Source organism: Marmota monax, unplaced genomic scaffold (assembly GCF_021218885.2).
Source record: "Marmota monax isolate L192 unplaced genomic scaffold, Marmota_monax_Labrador192_F-V1.1 WCK01_AAM20220418_F8-fsc00088, whole genome shotgun sequence".
In the NCBI taxonomy this organism is placed as follows: Eukaryota; Metazoa; Chordata; class Mammalia; order Rodentia; family Sciuridae; genus Marmota; species Marmota monax.
Window position 1 is genome coordinate 5,256 of NW_026694492.1, and position 26,689 is coordinate 31,944.

Below are 26,689 nucleotides of genomic sequence, written 5' to 3' on the forward strand. Positions count from 1 at the left end.
CCAGTGTGCCTTTCTTGTATTTAATGGCTTTAGGTGCCTTTAACAAAATAATCCATATGCCAGAGTATCTGTTTTGAGGTGATATGTTTAGTAGTCCTTCACCTACCCAGTATTTATGTTCTTGTTCTCACTTTTAAATTCTTTAATATTTTGAAGGCAATTTAAAAAAAATTTTAAAAGACTTTTCCCCTCACAGATGTGAGTGACTAGTGAAAATCAGATAGAAGTCATTGGATGCAGCTTGCAGGAAAAATCTTCAAAGGTTCTGGCTCTGCTGGTGGGTGAGCCTATCACCCTTACCTCTTTCTCCTTCTTCTGCCTGAGACAAGACTTGAACACAGAGACTGGAAAGACCCTCTTGTACCACAGCCAATTGAAGGCCAAAATGCGGGATGGCAGAGCCAAAGGATGAAGGTACCCAGGTACATGATGACTTCGGATCTATCACCCTGGGATGCTTTAACTGTTGTGGTGTGAAGTGATAAAACAATCAATAAGAGTGTAAGTTATAGGTTATAGATTACTAAAAAATATAGATTACAGATATAAGATTTTGATAAGTGAGATAAGACAATTATAAAGCAAGAACTGTCATAGGTCTTAGACTCCATTTTGCTGCCTTCTATTAAAAAAAATCTATTACAAGAGCTGTTTCTGAGAAACTGAAATGAAAGTTGTTTTCTTATAATATATTGTTTTATGTACTTCGTACCCCACAAAATGTAATCAACCCAGGAAGGATATGGTGGTCGTGGTGACCCAAGACTTTGAAGTAGATTCTCACCTGGCTAACCACCTGCTGGAACTCAAGATAAGGTTGTCTAACACCTGCTCAGATCCAAGATGCGATTGTCTTGAGTTGTTGTGCTAATTGCTGTCTTAATCTTCTGTGACTGGCTTGCTTGCATGACGCTAAGAAAAGTCCCTAAGCTATAGTTTTTGTCCTTAAATTCCCAAGACACAGGCCAGGAAGTTGCTGTTCTCCCACAGAGCTTCAGTCTCTATGGGTGGGAGACAGTTCCTGGCCAGGTAAATAAAGCTCTCTTTGGTTTGAATTAGGACATAAGAGTATTTTCTAAAGTATTTTCTAAAGCAGCTCCCCATAACAAAACCAAACTTTAGTTTTAGATATTTCCCCTTAAGAAGCCATAAGTCCCACAGTCTCTGCCTGTTAGCTCGCAATCTTGGCTGCTTTGGGAATAATGTGGGGTATTTTAAAACATACTAAGGCTTGGGCCTCACCTTCCAAGTGTCTGATTTTACTGATTCGTTCCCTAAACATTGACTTTGTAAAAGTTGCCCCTGGTGATTGCCCTCCGCTCAGCTGATTTCGTGCACCACGGGTTTCGCTTTTTTCTGGAGCGCTTGTACCCTGGCAGGGCGGGGCTTAGGTCTAAGTGAGTGACAGAGATCACGCGGGATCTTCTGGGGCCGACCAGGCCCCGCTCCCTCCCGCCCCGCCCTGGCCCCGCCCCCGGCCCCGCCCCCGCTCCGGAAGACACCCAAACGCGCTCAGCCGCCAAGCCGGCTCTGAGAACGCGTATGTGCGCCTGCGCAACGCTGGGCCCCGCGGGTCGTTTGAATTGCGTACCTGGAGCTGTTTCCCGCGATCCGGGTTTCCCACCGAGACTGGAATATCTACAGCTTGTTACCCAGCCGCCAGCTACCCGCAAGAGGTCGGAGTCTGGTGTTGGGGCGGGGTCTCTCACCTCGGAAGCACCGCTTGGCAGGTGGGGACGCGGGCAGCACCGGGTGGGGCGGAGCACCGGTTGGAGAGTCCTTGGCTTGGTTTAGTTTGAGTGATTACTTTGGAGCGGCCCCTTCTCACTTATGCTGGGCGTTACTAGAAACAGTTATTTTCCCTCTCTCCGCCTCATTACCAAACTCAGACAGTGAAGGCCCCATCCCGCCCACCCCAATGCTTCTTTGGGCCCATTTTGAAATTACATTGATTTTTTAAAAATGCATATGTATTTTGCATTTTAAAAGAAAGTATCAATGTTGGCTTATGTGGAAATAATGTTTTGGTCTTAACTGAATTCTTAAGGAAATGACCCAGGTTATCCCCTGTACCCTGTTTTGGAATCCGTTGACCGCAGAAGGCTGGCTCTAAGACTGTGCTTTGGTTAGAAACTGAATTTTGTAGAATTGAAAGGAATTGTTCTTGAGTTTTATACTTTCCTTTCAAGGAACAGTGATTTACTCATATTTACTATTCTTGGATTCTGAAAATAAACAAATTTGTCTAGCTTTTCTTTTTCTAAAAAAATGTGTTTATATATTTTTTATTCAGAGACTTAAAGGATGGCTTCCTCAGATCTGGAACAATTATGCTCTTATGTTAATGAAAAGATTGGCAATATTAAAAAAACTCTGTCATTAAGAAACCTTGGTAAGTAAAAGATTCACTGACTTTCTATGTACAAAATGCATTGTGATTATTGTTCCTCTTTAAATGATATCTTATGACTGATTAAGTGAATGTATGTAAGGTAATTTTAGATTTTGAATAGTGACTTTTAAAACACTTTGTTGAATATTGCAGAGGATACTTGTGCCGATGAGCTAAATATTCATTAACTTCATTACTTATAGTTTTCTGGTGTGTGTGTGTACATGCCACTAGTAAGATTTGAAATGTATGTGGCATCCATGGTTCTCAACCTTAATATATATGCTAAAAGAAAAGGGGTGGGGGGAAAAAAACAACTGAAGTGGAAGATTTAGAGATGGACTTAGTCCATAAACCATCTCCCTGCCTGCTCTGTAGAAAGCTTATTCCTTTATATCACAGAAACAGCTAATTAAAAATGAATTTTTTTTTTTTTTTACATTTACAAATTGGAAGTTATAACCATCTTTGAAAATATCTTGACATGCTGGGAAGGATGATGTAATGAAAGTTCAAAGAAACAGATGATCCTTGTCAAGTCGAAAATGTTAAAAAAAAAAAAAAGGTTTCCCACAGCCTTGTTTAGAAGAGTTAAAGATTTATTGATAAGGGCTGGGGCTGGGGCTCAGCCATAGTGCACTTGCTTGGCATGTGTGAGGCACTGGGTTTGATTCTCAGCACGGCATATAAGTAAATAAATAAAGGTCTATCAACAACTCAAAAAAATTAAAAAAAAATTTATTGATAGATGGAATTCCATCTACTGGGAAGATTATGACGAACTTTTAGTGTAGTTTGTGTTATGAATTCATAGTTTAGAGCTATTTTCAAATATGAAATTACCATGTTGAATATGCTCTTTTGATTTACACATACCCTCCCAAGAGCTATATTCTCAATCATTATTGAGAACTTCTAATAAATTTCCTTCCTCCATTTTAGTTATGGTTCACATACTCTAGAAAAGCTATAGGCACTGTGTACTCAGTGTAGCAACCCCCATCATTTCACACATTAGGAAACTGAGACTCTCAGAAGTCCAGTGGCTTGCCCAGTTCCCCAGCTCATGAGTACTCAGTTGGAATGACAGTTTGAATCTTGATTTCCAGTGTAGAATCCTTTCTACTTCTATGCCAATTTTTTTTTTTTTTTGGTGGGGGGTTAAAAATGATTTTTGGGTTTTTAATAAGCTGCCTTGTTTTGATTCTTTTTCTGTAGGCATGATTACAGTTGAATTAAAAGATCTAACTTGGAGATCTGTAAAATCAGATTCAACTGGCCACCAAAGCAGAGGCCAATCTGAAGCAGTCAGGCCTGTTAAACAGATTACTATGTACTGGGCAATTGTTATTTTGTAGATGGGGAGAATAATTTGTTTTCATAGCCTATTTATTAAAGCCAGGTAATTTGTCTGCCATTTTGGCTACTATAACCTATTAGCTGACTACTATCAAAGGAATGAATTTACTCAATTGATTATATTGCTTCAAATCAGTAAAAAAAAGACCCTAAAAATTTAGATGCCTAAAAGTTATATGAGATACCAGTGCACAAGGAAGACATATTGTATCCAATTTGTTTTTACTCTCTGAAATTATTCTCAGTAGAAATTTTAGAACTTTTTTTTTAACCTTAAAAATGGTCAAAATTTATTTTAAAATGTGATAGCAAGATGGGGCTGTAGCTCAGTTGGTAGAGCGCTTGCCTAGCACGTTTGAGGCACTGGTTTGATCCTTAACACCACAAAAAAATAAAATAGAGGTATTGTGTCCATCTACTATAAAAAATAAAAAAATAAAAATAAAAACGTGACAAAGAAGAGGAGAAAAGAATTTTATATGGGTACTAGAAAACATTTTATTTAGAGTAATGGATTTATTACTTATATTGGTTATTGTAAAGCCTAAAATTCGTTAATTAATCATCAAAATCTCCATAGTTTGAAAAAGGCAAATTTTATAAAAAGGAGAGTATAGAAAATTCTAAGTAAAAGAACAAAATTAAAAGATATTCAAAATGAACTAATGCTCAGTGTGTCAGTAATGTCAAATGTTGGTGCTTTAGTAAGAAATAAAATTGAAAGACTTGAGACATAAATATTTATTAATTACATCTGTACTTATATGTATATGTGTACAAAGGTCCCTCATTAAATGATGGGCATACATTCAAAGATATGCACTCAAAAGTGATTTTGTCATTTTTGCAAATATCATGCTGTGCGCTGACACTTACATTTTAAATTACTACATGCCTATGCTTTATAATGTAGCTATCATATGCATAAAGTCCATCACTGACCAAAAGATCATTAGGCCAAACATTGCTTTATGTTATAAACTCAGAGAAATCAGTGCACACCTCATAATGTTATGAATAGATAGACCTGTAGAACTAAAAAGAGAATCTTTAACAAGACATGTCCAATTAGACAATGATAAATGAAAGTTTCCACTGCTGAGAAGTAGAAAAATGACATTTTTTTTTTTTTTAAAGTGCTGGAACAAGGGGGTATCATTTCCTGGCTTTCTGAGTCCTCCACGTTCTCCCTATGGTTCTTTCAGCACCTGCGTAGCACAGAAACCAAGGGCTCCTGAGCCTAGGAGAGGGAGTCTAGAAACAGATTGCAAGAACAGTGGACTCCTGATACTCTACAACTTTTATTAATTTATTTTAATTGTTATGAGCTGAGTGTCAAAGTCAATTAGCGTCTCTCAACTAGATGGAATAATATACTGCTTCTTATTATGATGATGAAAGGCAGTTAGCATTCACTGAGTGTTTTACTAGGTTCCAGACACAGTACTTAGTCTGTCTTCTATATACTTTCATAGTGACCATAGGCCTAGGTACTGGTGTCTCTGTTTTCAAGTTTGGAGAATCTAGCCTTTTCAGTCTACTGCCTTTATAATCTACAAGTATGGCCAAAGTGTGCTTTTATTTATGTTTTTCATTGCTTTGTTGCTGGAAATGAAGACAGAGAGGTTTAATTATGACTGTAGGTTTTCTTTTGTGCTTTTGTTCTGCCCTTCATTTTTTTTTTTTTTTAATTACTTCTTCTGTTTCTAAGGAGGAAGGGATTCTGGTTTTCCCATTCTCAAATTTATGAAGCTAGAGAGAGGCACTAGGAGGTGGAACTGGGAATATGAAAACTTGCTGCTTTATACATTTCTTGTGTGTGTTTCTTCTCTGCACCCTGGAGTTATCACTAGCCCATGACTTTTTATGTCACTGTCTCTTTTAGGACTTTTTTTTTTTTTCACTTTAAACACAGAAAAATTATTTTTTTTTCTGTCTTAATGTTAAAGTCAATTTTTGACTCAAATAACACAAATATAATTCAGAAAGGAATTGATGAAAAGTTTGTTCAAGAAATGACAAATGTATATTATAGCCAAGTACACATCTCAATTCACAGTATTACTCTTTTTAAAAAAATTTTTCATTTGTTCTAACTTTTTAGATAGTGTAAATATGAATCCCAGGCCTATATTACAAATTGCCATAGAGAACTCCTCTCAACCCCACCCCTACCCGCCACACACATACCAGAGGACTAATTGAAAACACCAGCTTGTGATTAGAATTTGGGGATTGAACTTTCACTGAAGATATATCCTTTGAACAGGGGTCCTGGCCTCCTTTGAGATACTAATTTCCAACCACCTGTATTTTGAAGCCACAAAGCCTTGGATCCTATCCTCCTTAAAGTGAAATGCATCCACTTGATGATGTTGACAGTCTCCTCCAGCATCCCTCCACACTCCCTAGGTCAGAGCTGCTGCAGCATCAGTTCATGTGCACTACGAAGAGTGTCTGTGGATCCCTCTTCACATTGGAACCTTTGGGAATTTATCTTATTGTTAAGAAGGCTCAGTGAAGCAGGTAGAGGGGTGTTTATTTTATCTAATATTTGTAGGCGTTTATTATTATGAAGGAATTTGCTAAAAACAAAAGCCTCAGAGGATTCCTTGTATGTGCCTTTCCCCTACTTCTCTCCCATGCTTAGAAATGACATCTGTAGAGTCTCTAGGAAACAGGTCCCCGGCATGAAGCACCTCCAGTGCTTCCAAGGCAAAGCTATCTGCCCCAAGAGTTTGCATGGTTATTGAATGCTATTGTTTTTACATATACTTTGTTTTCTACTTTATCTTTGTTTATAACAGGCCAGGAACCTACCTTGAAGTCAATATTAAATCAAATAGAAGATGAGATCATTGTAGTAAATGAACTTCTAAATAAATTTGAATTGGAAATTCAGCATCAGGAACAAACCAATACTTCACTCAAGGTACTATTTTCCTAATGAAGAAACAAAGTAAAAAGGCAACAAATACAAACTCCATAATTACCAGCTAATCTGGAAGCATTCTTTAAGTTTATAATGTTCTTAGCTTTGTAAATTATTAATGGTGTGAAGTGCTGTTTGTATTTTATGATCCTAGTATAAAGGATTCTGAGCACAGCTATTTCTTCATGCCAGTGGAATTGAACTTTACTAAAAAGAAGAAATAATTCTTGGTAGGTTTAATGTAAGTAAATGGTCCCTTGGGAGAGTGATGTGTGAAGAATACCTTCCTCAGGTGAGAACACGTGGGTTCTCACAGTGGCTGCCTTTGGCACCCTCTGCCATACCAAGAAAGCCACTTTACCTCTTGAGATCTCAGGATCTGCATTTAAAAAATAATACTGGGTTATTTCTTAGCCTTTTTTAAATTTCTGTATTTCTACATTTTTGTAAAATGTAATATAAGGGTTCTTCAGTAAAGGAAAATTTGAGCCTCACTTATATGTACATTTTGTTCTAAATAAGACTTCTAATGGACTTCAGCTAATAAAGGTGCTGTATACTTCCTAATGAAAAAATAGTCTGTACAATAATTACCTCTTGGTGTTTTTAGGGCCATTGACGTGTTCAATGGGGCTGAACAATCTGGCCTCTGGTCCCTGTCAGACTTGTAATCCTTATGTAAAGATTTTTCAGCTATAGGAATGGGTATAATCATATCTATCTATATATGTATATGTATGTGTGTGTGTGTGTGTGTGTGTGTGTATATATATATATATATATGCACACACACACACACACACATACCTACACACACACACACATATATATACACAAACACACACACTATTAGTCCACATGAAATTAGTGTCTATGAGCATCATTTAACTCTTCAAAAGAAAAGCTGTTATAAATTCAAAATTGAAGCAGTATCGCTATTTCAACTCTATTCTATTCAAGAACGCCCAGGATTTGTGGTAAACCTAGAGAATGTTCAAATGAGAACTGAAGGATATTTGGAATTTCTGTTTACATTATGGTTGGGAGCCAGATAATAGGAATCTAATAGGTACAGAGTATTCTCATTAAAGTTTGCATAATTTCATTTCCTCAAATTCTAGCAGCAGTTAAAGATTTTTTAAAAATTCAGTTATGATCTAGTAGAGATATTCATTAAGCTGGAATGTATGCATGACCACATGAAATCATTCCAAGCAGCATTTTGTAGTTGTCATCTGTGTAGGCATTGTCACTTGGTACTGTCATATATGTAACACTGGGGAATGCAGGTTAAGTTAGCAAAAGCAGTTTATCAGAATGAAAAAAAAGATCAGTCTTTCATCTATTTCTTAGTTGCTTCCCAAGGTTAGAGTGTTGGAAAAACTTAAACTTCAATCTTGCTTTGTAATGTAGTTATAGTGATTTTTCTCTGATGAAGTCTAGTAGGGAACAATATTATATCACTGTCCAAAAAGCTCTAGAAGCCAAAACTCTTGTTTATTATTTATTTTTTTTCCTCTGGTTTCGGGCATCAAACCTAAGGCCTCATATCTGTGCAAGCTTTGTGGTTCATCACTGAGCTATAACCACAGCCCCTAAGTTTTTTTTAATAAATATTGCTGTACCCAGTGATTTTTCCCCTTTCATTCTGTATCCTCAAACCTCACAATCACTGTGATTATGGTTCATAGTTTTTTTTTGTCTTTATAATATCTTATAACACACAGGAAGGAAATTAATGAGCATTTAAAAATTTTAGGAACTCTGTGAGTCTCTTGAAGAAGACTATAAAGATGTGGTACATCTCAAAGAAAATATTCCTTCCCATTTGCCTCAAGTAAACGTAACCCAGAGCTCGTAAGTATACTTATAATTATTTTTCTTGCTATCTGGACTTAAACCCATGAAAACAAATATCTCAGAACCATTTTCTCTATCATGTGCTTGTTATTTTGTTGGTTGTCATCCATTTTTTTTTTGTCATGTGCAGTAGAAACTATATGTCCTCCTATTTTTACCAGTTTTCTTATCCTGCATCTCTGAGGAATATTTTTCCCTACTTGAAGTGCGTTTTTGAAATAAAGTATTGGTGGCAGAGAACTGGAGAGATGGGAAAGGAGAAATACTAGAAGACAAAACACAGGCCCTCCCAAATTATAAAGACAGAAGATGATGGAAGATCCTACTCAAGAGTCAGGCAGTGAGAACAAGGGAAGGAAGGGCAGACAAAACCTCAGAGAAGCGTAATGGACAGTGATGGCTAAGAGACATGAGGCAGGCTTCTGAGGGGCAGGCTCCCGAGGCTCTCTACTCACTCGTTCTTTCTTTTAGAGCAGTTTCTCAGCCTCAGCCCCATTGCTGTTTTAGGCAGGTAGTTCCTTGTTGTGAGATTAGGGTATTCAGTAGCATCCCTGATTTCTACCCTCTGGATGCCAGGTGCATCCCTCCTCCATACCTAGTTGTGGCAATGATGGTCTTCAGGCATTGCCAAGTATCCTTTGCAGGCATATTCTCCCTGGACTGCTTTAGAGTAAGAATAAACTTGATAAACTTCTCTTCTGAAAAATAGCTAAAGAAACACTCAACTTAGCTCTTTCCCCCCTCCTGTTTTGCTGACCTTTCTCCCAGGAGTCCTAGTGCCTAGCTCTTCATTACCACCATTCTTATGAAACTGATGGCTTGCAGGTCACAGAGAGGTTGAGGTCCCTCTAGCCCTGGTTCTGCTTTCCAGGTCCTGCATTGTCTACCCCTTTAGAGATGCTGCTTCTGCACTGTGGTTGGTTCCTTAGCTGTTATCCCATATCTGACCCGGCTGCTTGCTTTCCCTCTGCCATTCCATAAATTACAAGTGTCTCCTGAAGCTATTTACTCTTGCTTGACTAACTCTATTGTTAACGCTCACAAATGTCCAGCTCCAGTCATGACACATCTTAGTTCTAGTGATTTCGTGGCCTACTGGGAATCTAATGAAGGAAATATTTTCTCTTCGAACTTTGCAAGTCTAGGGCAGAACTCACCAATTGTCTTATTAATCATCACCCAACCTGCTGGTCCTGTCCTCCCATCAAATAGCAGGGACTTGGCATCCTTACTTTGCCTCACTGTCTTGTAGCCATCACCGGTCCATTCTGCCTCTCCAGGGTTTTGTCTGTCCGTCCTTTTCCTTATTCTTACTGCCTGACTGTATAAGATCTTCCATCATCTTTTGACTTTATGATTTGGGAGGTCCTGTGTTTTCTCTTCCAGTATTTCTTCTTTCCCATGTCTTCTATTCTCTGCCACCAAAATTTTACTTCTAAAAAGTACTTTGAGTAGATAAAAACATTCCATGACCCAATTAAAGAAACAGAAAAGTTTTGAAATGTGTCATATATACAGAAAAGTGATTAAAGTATTACTTTTACAAATTGAAGAATAATGATACAAACATCCGTGTTCTACTAGCCAACTTAAGAAACAGAACATTACCAATACCTTAAAAATACTCCTAATGCAGACCCTCTCTCTGTCACAGAGGTACTCACTTTCCTGTCCTTGATGACAATCCTGCCCTTGCATGTGTGTTTCCACAAATAGTATATTGTTTAAACTTGGAAAACTGAAAGGCAAACAGTGAACCTTGCCACTAGGAAAAGAATTATAGTGCTGCTGATGGTTGAAGGTCTCCAGGAATGAAAGCTCTTCAGTGTCTCTGGTTGTGATCAGCATGCCTGAGAATTTTCCTGCAAGAAGAGAAGACTAGTGGACAAGGTTATGAGAGAATACTAGAGAACAGAGTCATCCCCTATATCTTCAGGATTGTAGAATGTGCCAGACTTTAGACATCTGGCAGGAATATGACAGGAGAACAGGAGTTCACTGAGGGTTGAAATTCTCTGGGGGTAGATCAAGCAGAACCTTTCTGTAGGTTGAAATGATTGTTGTTGACTGATAACACACAACAGGGCTTGCAGGAGCAATCTGGCGCTTACTTAGCATATGGTGAAGACAAGCAAGTATAGGAAAAAGTAAGGCAGTTTCTCAGTGGAGTCTCACATTAGCATTCACATTAGGATGATGATATCTTCACATTGGGCATCTTTATCTCAATAGCCCACAACAGCCATTTGGGCCTACCTGATTGCTCTCTGTCTGGTGCTCAGCTGTAGTCTTGGGGATTCCCTATGCTTGCTTCTGTGTTGGATTTGTTGTTTCCTGGTGTTTTCTTTCTTGTAGTGGTGAAGCCACTATGGCCACAGAGTTTTGTTCCTTCCCTGGCAGTTAAACAGCCTAGAAGCTACAGTCGTTCTTGAGCTACATCAGGCTTTTCATTAAATAATGTTAGGCAGACTGAATATAGTGACCCGTGCTCATTGCTGGCAACTACAATGAGTCCATAATAGGCAACAACTGACACAAGCAACAGGGTGAATTAGAATAAATGGAGGTCTAAGATGAGTAATGTTGGCAGTTCAGAACTATGGAAGTTGGGAAGAGATGTCTAGCATATATCCTATGTAGTCTATGTTTCAGGTATGTGAGTAAATATAGCTGTATTATTGAAGAGTTGGGGACTTATTTTTTCTTTAACATTTCCTTCACTATTTAATCTTAGTGAAGGGATAGGAAAAATGTTGGCTATAAAATTATTATAACAGGATGAGTCATGTGTTTATTGATTATTTTCAGTTGGGAAAAATTTCCAGGATACTGCTTAATTTTGACAATTACCTGTTCATATGTACATCTCTATTTTTTAGGGTTAAAGGACCAGATCTTGACCCTGATGGACCAGTCAAAGTTGAGGAATCTGTATCCATAAAGAAGACTCCCAAAGAACAAAAAAGTATTAATAGTATTAAAGAAATGCTGTTTATAACTACTGATGAGTTCAATGGTGTTCCTGCGTAAGTTGTTTTTTTATTTTTTTGGTACTGGGGATTGAACTCAACTACTGATCCACATTCCCAGCACTATTTTGTGTTTTATTTAGAAGAGTCTCACTGAGTTGCTTAGCTTTTTGCTGAAGCTGGCTTTGAAGTCATGATCCTCCTGTCTCAGCCTCCCAAGCTGCTGGGATTACAGGCATGCACTACAGTGCCCAGCCCAAGATAGATTTTAATGTTTAACTTTTGAATAATCATCATACATGATTATTTAGATCATAAGGCCTGATTATATTAATTGTAATATGTGGAGTACAAATCCTAGTCTTATCTAAAATATTTTTGCATTGTGTTATGAAAAGGCAGGAAATGTTTTGTTGAAAATGCTCAAAATCAGGTTTTTTTGTTTAGTTGTAAAAATCTCTTTTCATAGAAATTTAGAGATTTTGCTTATGTCTTCTCTAGGACCATTCTGTGATACAGATTTACCTAAGTATATCAGTTTTGTGGTAGTTTTAAATTGAGTGTGTGTGTAGATTTGAGAATTAGAACAGAGTACATGTGTGGTTTCCATTTGTCTCTTGTACCACATCTTGTTGAGTCTGTGCTATATTCTAAGCACCTTGTCACTGAGGAGACACAGGAATGAATAAGACGAGATGCCTCCCCTAGAGGGAGGTTTCCTTTGCTTGTTACAGATGGCAGTAATGGGGAAATAATTATGGAAATCCCTGCTCTTAAACTCTCCTAATTCTGGGGTTTTATGTAACTTCTAAGTTTTATATTATGTTACATTTATTGTTCCTTTTATTACAGATAATATATATAGAGTTAGAAAATATTTATTGTCAGAAAATAAAACTCATTTGTAATTCTACCACTCAGAAAAGACATGGTATTTCTTTCTAGATTTTATTTTATTACACACACATAACAGGTATTTCTGATTGTTTTTACAATGTAGTTAAACTATAATTTACTTTTTTTTAATCCGGAATTTTTTCTTCATTAACTATCACTGAAAACTTGGATTTTAATAGTTGTGTAATATTTCATTACATAACCATCCTATAATTTATTTAAGGATTCCCTTTTTTAATATAAAACTTTTAATTGGGTTGTTTATTTCCTTATTGTTGAGTGAAAGTTCTTATTTTTATTTTTATTTTTGTTTTTTTTTTCTTTCTTTATTTATTTTTCGGCGGACACAACATCTTTGTTTTATGTGGTGCTGAGGATCGAACCCGGGCCGCACGCATGTCAGGCAAGCGCGCTACCGCTTGAGCCACATCCCCAGCCCCGAGTGAAAGTTCTTTGCATATCTTTTCTTCTCTGGTGGTCCCATTGTGCGTCTGCCATATGCCATACATTTTGTAATTGCCTCACAGTGCTTGGGTTTTCTGTTCTGTCCCTTGCCCCCACCTTCTGCAATATGGTTTGAGAAGTTTGTATTGACATATCTTCAAGTTCACTAATTCTTTGCTTAGTTGTGTCTGGTCTGCTGATGAGCCCATCAAAAACTTCTTCATTTCTGTTACAGAGTTTTAAAATATCTAGCATTTTGTATTGATTCTGGAGTTCTCTCTGTTTACTTTACCCATCTGTTCTTGTATTTTGTTCTTTTTAAATTAAAGTCCTTAGAATATTAAACAGTTATTTCAATTAGCAGTTTGATTCTTCCAGAATCTGTTATTACTGAGTCTGCTTCTTCTGATGCTTGCTTTGTCTCTTCAGACCATGCTTTTTGTCTTTTTATTATGCCTTGCAATTTTCTGTTGAGAGGTTAGGCTTAATCTCGAGCACACCTCGCCCCCCCCCCCCCAAAAAAAAAAAAGCAAGCTGCATGGAGCGTACCTGGTAATAAGAACTGAGGCTTCTAGTAAGAGGGTTTTTGTTGCTGTGTTTAGGAGCTGGGCTGTTAATATTTGCTATAGATGTCAGAGTATTCAGTTTCTTACAGTTTCTATTGTTTGTCTGCCCTGTTGTCTTTGGATTCCCCTAGAAACTCCTTCTTGAATAGACTCTGACTTGTAGCTTGCTCAATTTTGATCCACTATTAACATTAGAGACTTGTTGGCTGGTGGTAAAGTATGGTGGTTAGGAAGCATTGTATCATCTGGTGGTTAATTCTCAGGCTTTTCGGTGGGTTTGACCAAGGGCTGACTCTGGTTTCTTAGCTAGAGGACCTAAAGTTCTGGGATTACCTCCTTCTAGGTTCCATAAAGCTCTGTTAGTTTCTCTTGAGGACAGGCCTTTGGAGAAGAGAACTGCTCTAGGTATAATTCACAATAGTTATTTTTCCTTGAGCTATCTCAAAATGATTATGTTTTCCCTCATGCTGTTAAAAGAGAATTTTTCTTTGAACTGCACCATTAAAAGCTGGGAGGGGGAAGCTATCTTAGAGATAAAACTAATGAGCATGGGGGGCTCCCTAAGCTGGTTCCCAGGATTTTTTAGATTTCAAACTAATTCAAAATGAACCTAAGCGATTTATCAGTTACTGTTAAAGTATTCTTGTAGTTACTAGTTCAGTGGCTTCTCTTCCCAGGAAGCTGAATTTCTCTGTATTTCCTTGTGATTTCAGTTTGGGAGCCAATGCTTTGCCCTAGAACCTCAGTTCTCTGATGGATTGAAGAAGAGTTGTGGTTTTAGTTTGTTCTTGAGAAGACTGGAAAGAGGAGAGGAGTTCAAAGTTCTTTACTATCAGAGTTCTACATCCCCTTTTTATTCCTATTAATAGTGTATAAATGAGAATACCCATCTTGTGTCAGCCTTGCTAGCGTTACCTACTGTCTTAAAAATTATTGCCAGGTAGTCCCTTGAAAGATATCTGCTACAATTTTGAGACAAGTATTGAGGCTGACATTTCTCTTTAGGCTTTTTTTGTTTTGTCACTCCATCATTTCCTTTACTGACAACTTTATTTCCACAGAATCAGTTTGACACTTTAATGCTGTTCAGTTTTGCTTGTAGTTATTGCTGGTCATCACCTGAGCTACAGGGAAAAGCAAATGGCCATGAGGAGCAGTGCACAAGAAGTTCTTAGAAAATGCTGTGTGTAGGGGTGAAGGAAATTAGAACAGTGATGGTAGAGGACTCATTTTATAGGAATTCATTATTTAATGAATGAGACACAATGTTAAAAGATTATGATCAAGAAGAATGTATTTCAAACGTTTGACTTTCAATTATTAATTTAAAAGATTTAATTCTGAGAGTGGAGTTAAAGTGGAAAACATTGGCAAAGATAGGGGATGGATTCAGAGGAAATAAAGTGATAATCAAGAGGACTTGGAGGAATTCCTAAGTGCATTGTGGAGAGCGATGGTATTCGAATCGAGTTTGGAAATTGTGTTTAGAAAAAAACTGCTGCAGAAGTTTGGGAAAAAGAGGAATAATGAAAATGAATGCTTTTGGAAATATGAGCTTTCTCCTTTAAATTCCTTTATTATTTTATATTAAAGAACTTTTTTTAAAAATATTTTTATTTGTTGTTGATGGACCTTTATTTTATTTATTTATATGTGGTGCTGAGAATTGAATCAAGTTAGGCAAGAGCTCTACCACTGAGCCACAACCCCAGCCCAATACTAAAAAACTTTTGATTGGAAAACTGCCACCTTGAGTAGAAACTCTTTGACAGAGTTCAACATGATGAACTCACCATGGAATGCCACCCGTAAATTATTTGAGCTTATCTGTGCATCTTCACTTGGCCTTGAGCCAGGAAGATTTTGGTTTGGCATTGCAGACTATTTTGTGACCCCTCCCACTCAATGGATTGCACAATGCATGTGACCTCTGTCTTTGCTTCGCTAGGGAGACCACTCTCATAGCTGCAGAGTGGGGTTTAACCCACTGGGAAATGGACAGCCCACCTCCTACCTTATTTGGTAAAAGAACATCCAATGAAAAACCTTTGATGCTTCCCACATATAAATAAAGCAAATGGGCTTTTGTTCTCTCTTTCTAGTGTGGAAGCTCGACCCCTAAGGTTGAAGAGCCGTCCCATCCCCACTTTCTAACATTATTTCCTGTGTTCTGTGGTTTCTTTGCTGTTTTTCTCTTTCTTAACTTTATTTCAGAGCCAGCTTGTTACATGCAGAGGAACCCCGAATTTCATTGCCCACAGAGGACGCGGGCAAGAAACACAAAGCAACAGCTTGTTGAGGGGAGAATGAGGCAGATGATTGAGTTTTGGTGTGTCCAGAACCCTCAGAGTTGAGAGTTTCTGATTTTTATATTCTGAATCCTTGGTAACAGGACAGACAAACATGGAAGAAACAATTCTTTGAAGGACTTTGAGGTAGCCAGTAGAAAGGAGCATGGCTACAGACTGCTTTTGTGCTGAAATTCGGAAGCCTCTTATTCTTTATGTCCCCTCCCTAGCCGTTCTTCTTTGTCACTGTCATCTTCTTTCCTGTGGCCTTTTTAACCTCATCTTCCCTCCCGCCCCCCCCCCCCGCCCCCCGCACTGAACACATACTGTTTTCAGAAAATGATGCTACGGGTTGTATACTTTCTCAACATTGAAATTTTTATTTGCACACATTTCTAAATGCCTAAATAAATAATCTTGTGGTTAGTTCATTTAAATTAAAATTTGCCTATTTTGAGTGTAAATATTGTATAGGTAGAGAATAGAAATTGATTAATGCATCCAGATATGAATTAGGGAAGCTAGGCACTGGTATGTTGCCACCTCAATTTAATTTTTCAGCTGTTGAGATGTGTCTGGTCTATTTGAGAGTTGATATAAATTGTTTTTTAAAAAATATAAAGGATATTTGGGCCGAAATTGTAACTCAATGGTAGAGCACTTGCCTAGCATGTGTGAGGCATTGGGTTCAATTCTCAGCACCACATAAAAATAAATAAAATAAATGTCCATCAATAACTAAGAAAATTAAAAAAATATATAAAGGATATTTTGCTACAGTACAAATTTGTATTTTTCAAAGAAAGTAATTTGAAAAATATATATTTTTTTTACAGGTACATGAAATCCCGATTGACCTATTGTCAAATCAATGATGTTATTAAAGAAATCAACAAAGCAGTAGTTAGTAAATACAAGATTGTACATCAACCAAAATCATCTATGAATTCTGTGGCCAGAAATCTCTATCATAGATTTATTAATGAAGAAACAAAGGACACTAAAGGTAAAATGATATGCATATACATGTACCTGTCAACTGTTGGGAGTCTGATTAATCATGAGCAGCAAAGCTGATTCTAGAAAATTCTAAATCTAGATGGTTAAATCTCAACCAGGGCAGTTTTCCAGCTAACAACATTTGTCATGCTGGAGACATTTTTAGTGGTAGCAGCTGGGTAAAGGGTGCTCCTGGCCTCTAGTGGATAGGAGCTAGGAGTGCTGCTCAAACACCCTACAAAGCATAGGACCGTGCCCAACATGGCTAATGCTGAGGAACACTGCTTTAGAGTCTGTTTTGAAACTATACCCAAAGTTTTGAGAATTAGAATTGTAATGATACTAGTTGGTCCTGCTTATAAAGCACTTACCCTGTGCCAGAGAATGTGCTGAAGTCTGATCCTCACACATCCCTATATCATTTTGCAGATGAGAGTTTAACTTATCCTAGGTCATCCGCTTGAATGGTAAGGCTACTCCATTCTGTTAACCACCACCATATAATGCCTCTCGATAAGTGAGTTGTTCAAGAGATACCATCAGGCAGCTGGTAATCTAATAAGCAGGGTCACCGTACTGAAATATGCAATTTTAGTAAGAATAATTAGTTTAGCAAGAATATAATTTTCTCACTTTGATTGGATAATGACAGTAAGAATGACTAATGTCATTTATATTCAAACTTTAATGCCTTAAAGACTCATCTTAAAAGTTGTCTTCATAAAAGTTAGCACTAACATTTTTATTTTCAGGACAGTATTTTATAGTGGAAGCTGACATAAAGGAATTCACAACTTTGAAAGCTGACAAGAGATTTCATGTGATCCTGAATATCTTGCGACACTGCCGGAGGCTGTCAGAGGTCCGAGGGGGAGGACTTACTCGTTATGTCATAACCTGACCCTTGTAAGCTTTGGAATTAAACAGTAGAGGATAGAAGCTAGTCCTATGATTTTCTTACATATAATTTCTTTAGCTTTTCATTTTCTATTTGTTTCTTATAGAAACAAGATCTTTTTGGATAAAGTATGTATATTTTAAAGGTCACTTCTTTTCAGCAAATATTTAATCACCTACCACATAAGCCTCTCTACTAGGCACATCATGGACTAAACTTGCTCATGTCTAGTTTTGTGCTAGACTCCGTGAAACGGGTATAGATGTGATATTGCAAGAAAAAAATCAAGAAGATGAGGTCAAGGATACCCAGGCCCTTTGAAACTAAATGTCATTCATGTCAAATTCCATCAAAGGCATTTCAGCCTGTAGGTGACTTCCTAGAAGTGGATTTGAAGGTGGCTTATCTGATAATTGTGCTTTTCCACATGTCCTTAGGGACCAGCTCACCTAAAATGTATTCAGTATAACCCTGTCTGTAGACTTCAGCCTGTAATGAAAGTATATCAAGATAATGTGATGTCATGATGTAATAAATTTATATTTGTTATTCATCCTTGGTTTTTTGTTCGGAGCTCCTAAAACCCTTGTAATGTCCTGAGGGATAGGGATACATCTTTTGTACTTACTGGTCTTTGGCCTCAGTTCCTGACACAGAGCTCTTAAATCCCTTTGAATTTCCTTGCAACAGGAGCCTTTTGAGGGGGCTGGGGTTGTAGCTCATTGGTAGAACACTTGCATAGCAAGTGTGAGGCACTGTGTTCGATCTTCAGCACCATATAAAAATAAATAAAAGAGAGGTATTGTACCCATCTTCAACTAAAAAATATATGTTTTAAAAAAGGTGCATTTTTTGTTATAACAAAACAATTCTTGATGGGCTCCTGGACAGCAGTGGATGGGGTCTGATCACAATGACTAGATGGTTGCAACTTGTAGCTCCCCAGCTATCCCCAGGAAGGGGAGAAGGGCTGGAAATAATGTTAGTGATCAATCATGCCAACTTTATGAAGTCATAAAAATTTTTAAACTGTGGACTTCGAAGAGTTTCCAGGTAGGTAAACACATTGATGTGCCAGGAAGGTGTTGCACCCCACCTGTACAAGGACAGAAGCTTCTGTGCTTGAGGTCCTTCTGGAAGTCACTCTGTGTACCTCTTCAATTGGCTGCTTATCTGTATCCATTATAATACCCTTTATAATAAACTGGTAAACATAACTATTTCCCTGAATTCTGTAGTCTTAGCAAATTATCAAACCTATAATGAGGGGAAGTGGGAACCCCTGATTTGTAGCTCATTGAGCAAAAGTGTGGGTAACCTGGGGACCCATTAGTTGTGAGTGGTGTGTGAAATAGAGACAGTGTTGTAGGACTAAGCCCTTAACTTGTGGGGTCTCTACTAATTCCAGGTAGTAAGTGTTAGAATTGAATTGTAAGACACACAGGGTGTCCAGAGAGTTAGAGAATCTGATGGAGTTATGGGTATGAAGCATCCCCCCAAAACTCCTGTGTTAATGCAGGAGTAATCAGAGGTGGAATGATTAGATTATGAAAGCTGTAACCTAATCGGTCCATGCTAGTTTGAATGGACTAACTGGGTGTAACTGTAGACAGGTGGGGTATGGTAGAAGCGGGTAGGTTACTGGGGGAAGGCCCTTGAAGGGTACTTCTTCCCTGCAGAGGTTGGGAAGGTCTTTCCTAACTGCTATGAATGGTGCAATATTCCTCCATCAAGCCCTTATACCTTGATATTTTGCCTAATTTCAGGCTCAGGCCCCAGAGCTATAGAGTAGGCTGACCATGAACAACTCTGAAACTGTGAGCCAAAATAAACTTTTGTTCCTCAGTATGCTTCTTTGTCAGGTATTTTGGTCACAGCTTCCTAACATATGGAGGGAACTCCACATGTTTGGAGTCAGAAGTATTATGTGAATGTAATATAGAAGAAAACAGTGAAGGTTTTCCCTGTTGAGATAAAAATGATGGCAAGATAATGTGTGCACAGGTTGATGGGGATGATGTGAATGTGGGTAATTGGATTTTAAGAATTGAGCCCTGTTCTACACCTGGTTAGACAGTCTGGTCTATCTGTGGCCGTGCCATCTGCTTGGCAAGCTTATCCCTGCATCGGAGGAAAAAAATGTGTCATCTGGCCTCATGGCCTTGTTAACACCCTCACTAGTGACCACAGAGTATAGGTCCTGATTACTGATCCTTTCTCCTTAATTCACATGCAGGCAAGTTGTATTTTTATGCCTCAATTTAAATATTAATGATAGCATTATCCTTTATTTTGTTTTTAAGTCTTGCTTCATGTTTTTCTATGAATCATTTTTCCCTATGAAAAACTTTCTCTGTTTAAAATATTCCTTCCTCCACAGCTGAACAACTGTGTCAGCAAGTTTGTTTCATTTTTTACCAAATGGATACTAAGATGAATAGTTAGTCTCTATCTTATTCATTAGCACATAATTGATTTATTGTATAAATTTAGGTACATTGTTGATAAAATTATATCCCATGAAGAATAATGATGGTATCAATTTTAAAATAAGAACTAATTTCTTATTCCAACTTCATTTTCAAGCAAAACAACAGGTGGTTCTTATTTGTTTCTTGAAAATCACATTTTTAATCGAATTTTGAGAGACTTTGTAGTCCTAAGTCTGTGCCCTCAGCTCATTGCTGGCCCTTTCTTTGCTCCATCTATTTAGGGAGCATGTCCCAGTGGGCTGGCTCTGACAGGATCTGCAGAGCCTGAGGCCACGTTTGCTCTCTCCTGTTCTCATCATGCTGTGGCAGTAGGCACCCAGAAACTTCTGTAGCTTCTGTGTATGTTGGTTGTAAGATACTAGTATTTATTTGATTTACAATCCAGAGGGTGAGTGGGGATGTTATCAGACCTCCCCACTTAATTGGCTACATGACAGCCCAGTTAAACCTACAGACAAAGTGTTAAGTCAAGGAATGCAACTTTAAGACAGAGAACACTTGTCCAAAATCTATCTTGCTGGGAAGCTGATGTATGAGTAGTTTATATAGGAGGATGATGGGTGTTTGTAGACTGGTGGCCACCTTCTCTTTGCTGCTGAGGGTTCCAGGTTTATGACGAGATGATGCATGCCTGATTTTTTTTTTTAGAGGGAGAGAGTACAGGGAATTTAACCCAGGGGCAATTACCACTGACTTACATTTCCAGCCCTTTTTATTTTTTATTTTGAAACGGGGTCTTGCTAAGTTGCTTAGGGCCTTGATAAGTTGCTGAGGCTTGCCTTGAACTTGCGATCTTCCTGCCTCAGCCTCCCAAGCTGCTGGGGCACAACTGATCTTAATTGCCCAGTCACAGGATGTTTTTTAGTTCTGGACATTTTAAGAAAAACAGTGATCGTTTTTATTCACTGATTAGATTGCTTGTACACCATTCTAGGCATGCAGTGGACAGGCTGGAAGTAGTAGCTGGCCAGGAAAAAAATACAAGCATCCTCAACTTCTGGTAGGCACACCCAAAGTGAGAACAAGGAGTTTATTCAAGCCAAAATGGCGGTGGCCACCTAGGAAACATATGGCCCAGACTCAGTGCTCCAAAATGATGCCCTGGCCCAGGATCTGGTTGTATAGATGAAGAAGAACAAGGAGGGGGTTACAACAAGTGGGTCAGCAAGCATTGTACAGTCATTGATTTATCATTGCTCATTTATGTCATACATTCCAGTAAGGAATTGTGACAAGTGGGAAAGGCTTTTTTTATTTATTATCTTTATGGCGCCAGGGAGGTGGCAGAAATATGGCATGCCAAGTCAGAACAACCTAGGTGACTTGTTTCATGCCTCATGTTTTCCCCGGGCTAAAGAATTTTGTGGCCTCATTCTTGTGATACTTTAAATCCTTTATCATGATAAAATCTTCAGTTTGTTCTTTTATAAATTCTGTTTTTTTAAGGAAAGTTTATATATAACCACTCCCCTATTTTTTTTTTTTTACCCCAGGAAACACAGGCTAGTTAGAAATGATCTTGGGAACTACCACCTCAATCCCATTCTATTCCTCCTGGGTACATTTTGTGCCCTATACCTCTCTTCGTTACACTGTGTCCTGGCCTCTCTCCTAGGCAGGCTCTACTCCCAAGTCTTTCCTAGGTACGTTCTGTCCCCTGGACTTCTCCTGGGTGTACTTTACACATGGCCCTGTCTTAGGTATGCCTGTCCTCCTTTATGTTAACTGAGTGTGTGGGTGTCCCTTCAGATTCTTTTGGCCTCATCTCAGTCTTGACTGGTGCTGCCCAGGCACTGGCACACCTGACAGTCTCCTCCTCCCCTGCGCGATCGTCAGGCTCTGGCTTCCTTGGCACACACTATTGGCAGCCTCTGTGGTGCCAGTCCTCAAACCCAACCCAGCTAGCTGTGGAAGTTCTGGCTTCTCCTCCTGGACTCATGAAGCAGCTGGCCACAGAGTATGGGCATTGGCTTCCCGGGCAGCTGCTTGAGGAGGCCAGTTGACAACCCAGATTTGTGAGGATACACCCATAGAAGGTACTTTCCCAGTGAGAGAGGAGATGAAGTGGCAGATAAATTCTTTGTACCTCTTTTTGAGACACTGTTCCAAAGAATAGTTTTTCTAACCTGCCTGTCCAGCGACATCCTGTGTGATTGATTGGCTATGCTGATTGTGGGTCATGGAGCAGCGATGAGCTTAGGTGTGTTATCACTTTGGATTTGCTTTCCATCTTTCCCTGTCTTGGGTCTCTTTTCCCTCACTCTTGCTGCCCCAGATATGGAACCCCCAATAAATTGTTAGCCTTGCTCTGGGGACCTTTTGCCAAGATAAAGCTCACAGACCTGTAGTTTTATGTTTCCCAAACTGCATGTTTTGAGGACTAGTGTCTCAATATAGTAGGTGGTTTTTAAAAGGATTATGTGGGGGCTGGGGCTGTAGCTCAGTGGATGAGCATTTACCTAGCATGTGTGAGGCACTGGGTTTGATCCTCACCACCACATAAAAATAAACAAATAAAATAAAGGCATGCTGTCCATCTACAGGTATAAAAAATAAATTAAAAAGGATTCTGTGTTTATAGGAGTTTGTGATATGTACAGTTAAATTGAACAGATGTTTTTTTTTTTCTTGCCTGCTTAGGATCTAACCTAAGGCCTTGTGCATGCAAGGCAAGTGCTCTATGCTAAACTGTGCCCCAGCCCAAGTTAAATGGATTTTATTATTGCTTAACTTCTCATGTACTTCACTATGCCTATTTGCATTATAAAGCTCTAATAGAGACAATGTGTGTGTTATTTCTTTAACTGTTTTTGAGGAATGCATATTAATATCTCTGGCAGACTAATGCTCCATGAAATGCATTTTGGGACCTTGTTATAAGGCACTCTGTTTTGAAATTGTGCTCATTTTTATAAATGAAGTTCATTACCACAAGTCACTATTAGTAAATATATATATCACTTTCTGAGCAAGTATCATGTACTTTGGAATGAGAAGGCTGGTTGGAGTTTAAATCCTGGACATGCTGCTGATGAGCAGTGTGTAACCTGTGGCTAATGACTGAAGCAACAATCTGAGGTCACTGAAATGTCCTTTCTTCTAATGGCCCAAGCTGGTGAATGTGGTCTGTTCTAATTATGGATAGTTTTTAATGTAGTGATTGTAAGCTGTGCCTCATTTGTATAACTGAAGACTAACTGTAATCATTAATCAGGACTAAAACAATCACATTATTCCTTGAAAATGGTTTCTTTAAAAATTGTTCAGCAATATGGTGTGTCAAAAGGGACATGTTGGCACTAGGAAACCTGAGGTCTATTCCTAGCTCTAACGTTTAACTCTATATAATCCAAATTTGACTTGTTTTCACAAGCTCCATATCTGGCACCCTAGTCCCAAACAATGTCACCTCTCCCTGGTATTAAAACAGTAGCTTCCTAAGTGCTCTGATTTTTTCCTGGCCCTGTGACTGACTGTACTTCACATGAGTGAGTTAGATTAGATCACGCTGCTACTCTGAAGCTTCCTGCTTCTCACAGGAAAAGCCATGTCCTTACAAAGGCCTTCGAAGCCCTTCCTGGGTCCTCCTCAACCCAGGGCATCATCTCCTGTTCCCCACATTTCTGGCTGTGTTCTGGCCACTTAAGCCTCTGCTGCTTCCAGAGCAGGCCAGAGGTCACTACTGTGCAGTGGCTGTTTCTGCCTAAGGGACCTGCTCCTTCCTGCTCTGTCCCTCTGCGAAGTGCCCTCTGATCCCGTGGGCCTTCTCTGGCCACCCCTTATTAAATATCACATTTCCCTTATGCACTCCTTGCTTTTTCCCTTCTCTGCTTAATTTTTATCACAGCCCTTACATGTATCTGATGGTTCTGATATTTTACTTTTTTTTTTTTTGTCTTTCTCCTTCCACTAGAATATAAACCATATAAACAAGGAATTTTGTCTGATAAGTTCACTGCTGTGCCTCAGCCTCTCTAGCTGGGCTCTGCAGTAGAGGGCGCTGAATAAATATTTATTGAATGTACATTAACTGAAACATTTGGTGATCATCGTCAAGTGACTTCACCTTTCCTTGTCTGTTTCTTCCTGTATGTACTGAGATGGTTGTACAAAAGTTTGTCTAAGGACCTGTAGTTTTGATATTCTACAGTTCTAATATTCCTAGTTTCTTCTGGGAAATACATTCATTTGAAATTAAAGGATACCCTTCTGTTTGACTGGGTCATAAAAAATGTTTAAAAATTCTGATAATTACATGAAATCTCATCTTTTAAGCAAATAATCTACAAATTATTAAGCTTCAAGAAATACTGAAATTCTGTTATTAATTACATAATTAAAAGTAAGGAACTTCACTGATAAGGGCCTTTCTATAAATTTCTTTTCAGCCAATATCTTTAGTTTTCTAATGTATTTTGCTTATCAGATGTGATTTCAGGATTATTGTGAAATTACTGCAGTTGCTTTTATGAAATATCTCATCTAATAAACAACTGGCATTGTTCCATAACTATGTAAGTAGCAAAAAGAGTTACTTAAGATATTAAGGGCTCTTCCTGGTATATTTTAAACAGACTGGAGCCAAGACTGTATATATGATTAGAAAGTAGAAATGTAATATAATACAGTATCAATTTACTGTTAAAGTTAGGTACTCAAGGAGCATACAAAAGAAGTATTTCTGAGAAAGTATCACTACCAAGTTGTAATTCAAATTCTTTACTTGGAGTAGTCTGCCCTGTTTCATTGCAAAGCAGTAAGCTAGGTAGCTATGAGTAACATAATTTTTTAGTAATTGAGATAAAATATACAGTAAATGCACAGATCTTAAGGATATAGGTCATTGCATATGAACCCGTTTAATCCACATGCCTATCATTTTTTTTTCTCTTAGACTTTTCATTTTGAGAATAATTATAAATTAACACAGAGCTATAAGAAATAACAGAGAGAACTTTAACTTTACCCAGTTTTCCCTCCTGGTAACATCTTCCAAAACCATAGCACAATGTCACATCTGGATACTGACACTGAGACAGCTAGATACAGAACATTTCCTGTACATAAGGCCCCTCCTCTGCCCTTTTGTAGCTATACCCACCTCCCACCACCATCCCCTCCTTAATCCCTGGCAACCATTCATCTGTTTTCCATTGTCATTTTGTCATTTCAAGAGTGTTATTTATAAGGCCCAGCTATAATCCCAGGTACTGAGGCTGAGCCAGGAGGATTCTAAGTTCAAGGCCAGCCTCTGAAGTTTAGTCAAACTCGTCTCAAAATTTTAAAAAGGGCTAGGATGTAGCTCAGTGGTAAAGCACCACTGAGTTCAATCCACAGCACTGCGGGGGCTGGGGTGGGGGGTGGTTATAAGCAGAATGATAGGTATGAAGCCTCGGAGACTGGCTCTTTTCTCTCAGCATACTTTTCTGGAGATTCACCAGGTGTGTCATTCCCATCAACACTTTGTTCCTTATTGTTGAACAATGTTCCATGATGTCCCAGGTCATTTGATTATTCCTCTTTGATTGTATCCAGTTTGTGGCTATCAGGAATGAAGCTATTTACAGTCAACATTCAAGTATAGGTTTTTTTTTTTTTTCCCTCGTGTGTGTGTGTGTGTGTGTGTGTGTGTGTACATGGATCTTATCTGGGTGTACAGTTCTCAGGAGTGCTATTGTTGGGTCCTCTGGTAGTTGCATGTTTAGTTGTTGGGTTTGTTTTCTTTCTTTTTTATTTTAATTGCCAAAGTATATTCCAGAGTGATACTGTTTTTTCCCTCTGAGTACTCTCTTCACTGCATTCCACAAATGTTGATAAGTTGTATTTTTATTTTCTTTCCTTCAAAATAACTTTAAATTTCTCTTGACTCTTTATCTTTGTGTTTAAAAGGGTTTTTTTCCATTTTAATTTATTCTTTTTAATTATACATGACAGTAAAGTATATTGTGAAATATTTATACAAGCATGCAGCACATTGTATTCTAATTAGATCCCAGTCTTGTGGTTGTACTTGATGTGGAGATTAACTATGTGTGTGGGGAGCCATTCCTGAAAAACATAGGAGGATCTTCTCTCAGCATGAAGCTAGGGAGATTTTAGGTTTAACCTTGGGAACTATCCCTGCTTTCCCAGGAAATAGATTGCCCAGAGCACATGACCTTCATCTTCTCTCTGGTAGGAAGATCTCTTATGGTTGCTCGGAGATAGGGGGAACTGGAATGTCCACCTTTAACCTTTTTTGGAGAAGAACATTCTATGGAAGGTCTTTGATGTCCCCTGATAAGTAAAGCTGGTGCAGGCTCCATTTTGCCATTAGTATAGAAGCTCGATCCGTTAGATCGGCTTGCCCCCGCTTTTGAAAATATTTTCTGTGTCCTGTGGTTTTCTCATTCTATTTTTCCTAGCTTTTATTTCTCAGCCAGCCCATTCCACTGAGGGGAACCCCATTCCCACCCTCTGTGTGGGACGCAGGTGAGAATGTTGTATTTGTATAATACACACATACACACACACACACACACACACACACACAGGAAACTTACGTCTAGAAGTTTTTTTAGGAAAGTTAAGTCTAGAAGTTCTTTTTTTAATAT

General features: G+C 38.4%; 1 protein-coding gene across 2 annotated transcripts; it reads left to right on the forward strand.

Moving 5' to 3' along the window:
- Positions 1 to 1,513: 1,513 nt before the first annotated feature.
- Ska1 (spindle and kinetochore associated complex subunit 1) lies at positions 1,514 to 18,157 on the forward strand. Of its 2 annotated transcripts, none has more exons than XM_046419470.2 (7): positions 1,514 to 1,730; positions 2,294 to 2,392; positions 6,559 to 6,683; positions 8,443 to 8,540; positions 11,423 to 11,569; positions 16,544 to 16,713; positions 17,459 to 18,157. In XM_046419470.2, the coding sequence occupies exons 2-7, from the start codon at positions 2,305 to 2,307 to the stop codon at positions 17,605 to 17,607; spliced, it is 777 nt and encodes a 258-aa protein (XP_046275426.1). In that variant the 5' UTR covers positions 1,514 to 1,730; positions 2,294 to 2,304; the 3' UTR covers positions 17,608 to 18,157. The 2 variants fall into 2 exon arrangements, with proteins under 2 accessions (XP_046275426.1, XP_046275427.1); XM_046419471.2 differs by having other exon boundaries at positions 1,514 to 1,676.
- Positions 18,158 to 26,689: the final 8,532 nt, after the last annotated feature.

Coding starts and splice junctions, on each gene's coding strand:
- Ska1 (XM_046419470.2), top strand. CDS start 2,305: ATGGCTTCCTCAGATCTGGAACAATTATGCTCTTATGTTAATGAAAAG. Junction 8,541..11,422: donor GTAAACGTAACCCAGAGCTC/GTAAGTATACTT, acceptor TCTATTTTTTAG/GGTTAAAGGACCAGATCTTG. Junction 16,714..17,458: donor AGAAACAAAGGACACTAAAG/GTAAAATGATAT, acceptor TTTTATTTTCAG/GACAGTATTTTATAGTGGAA.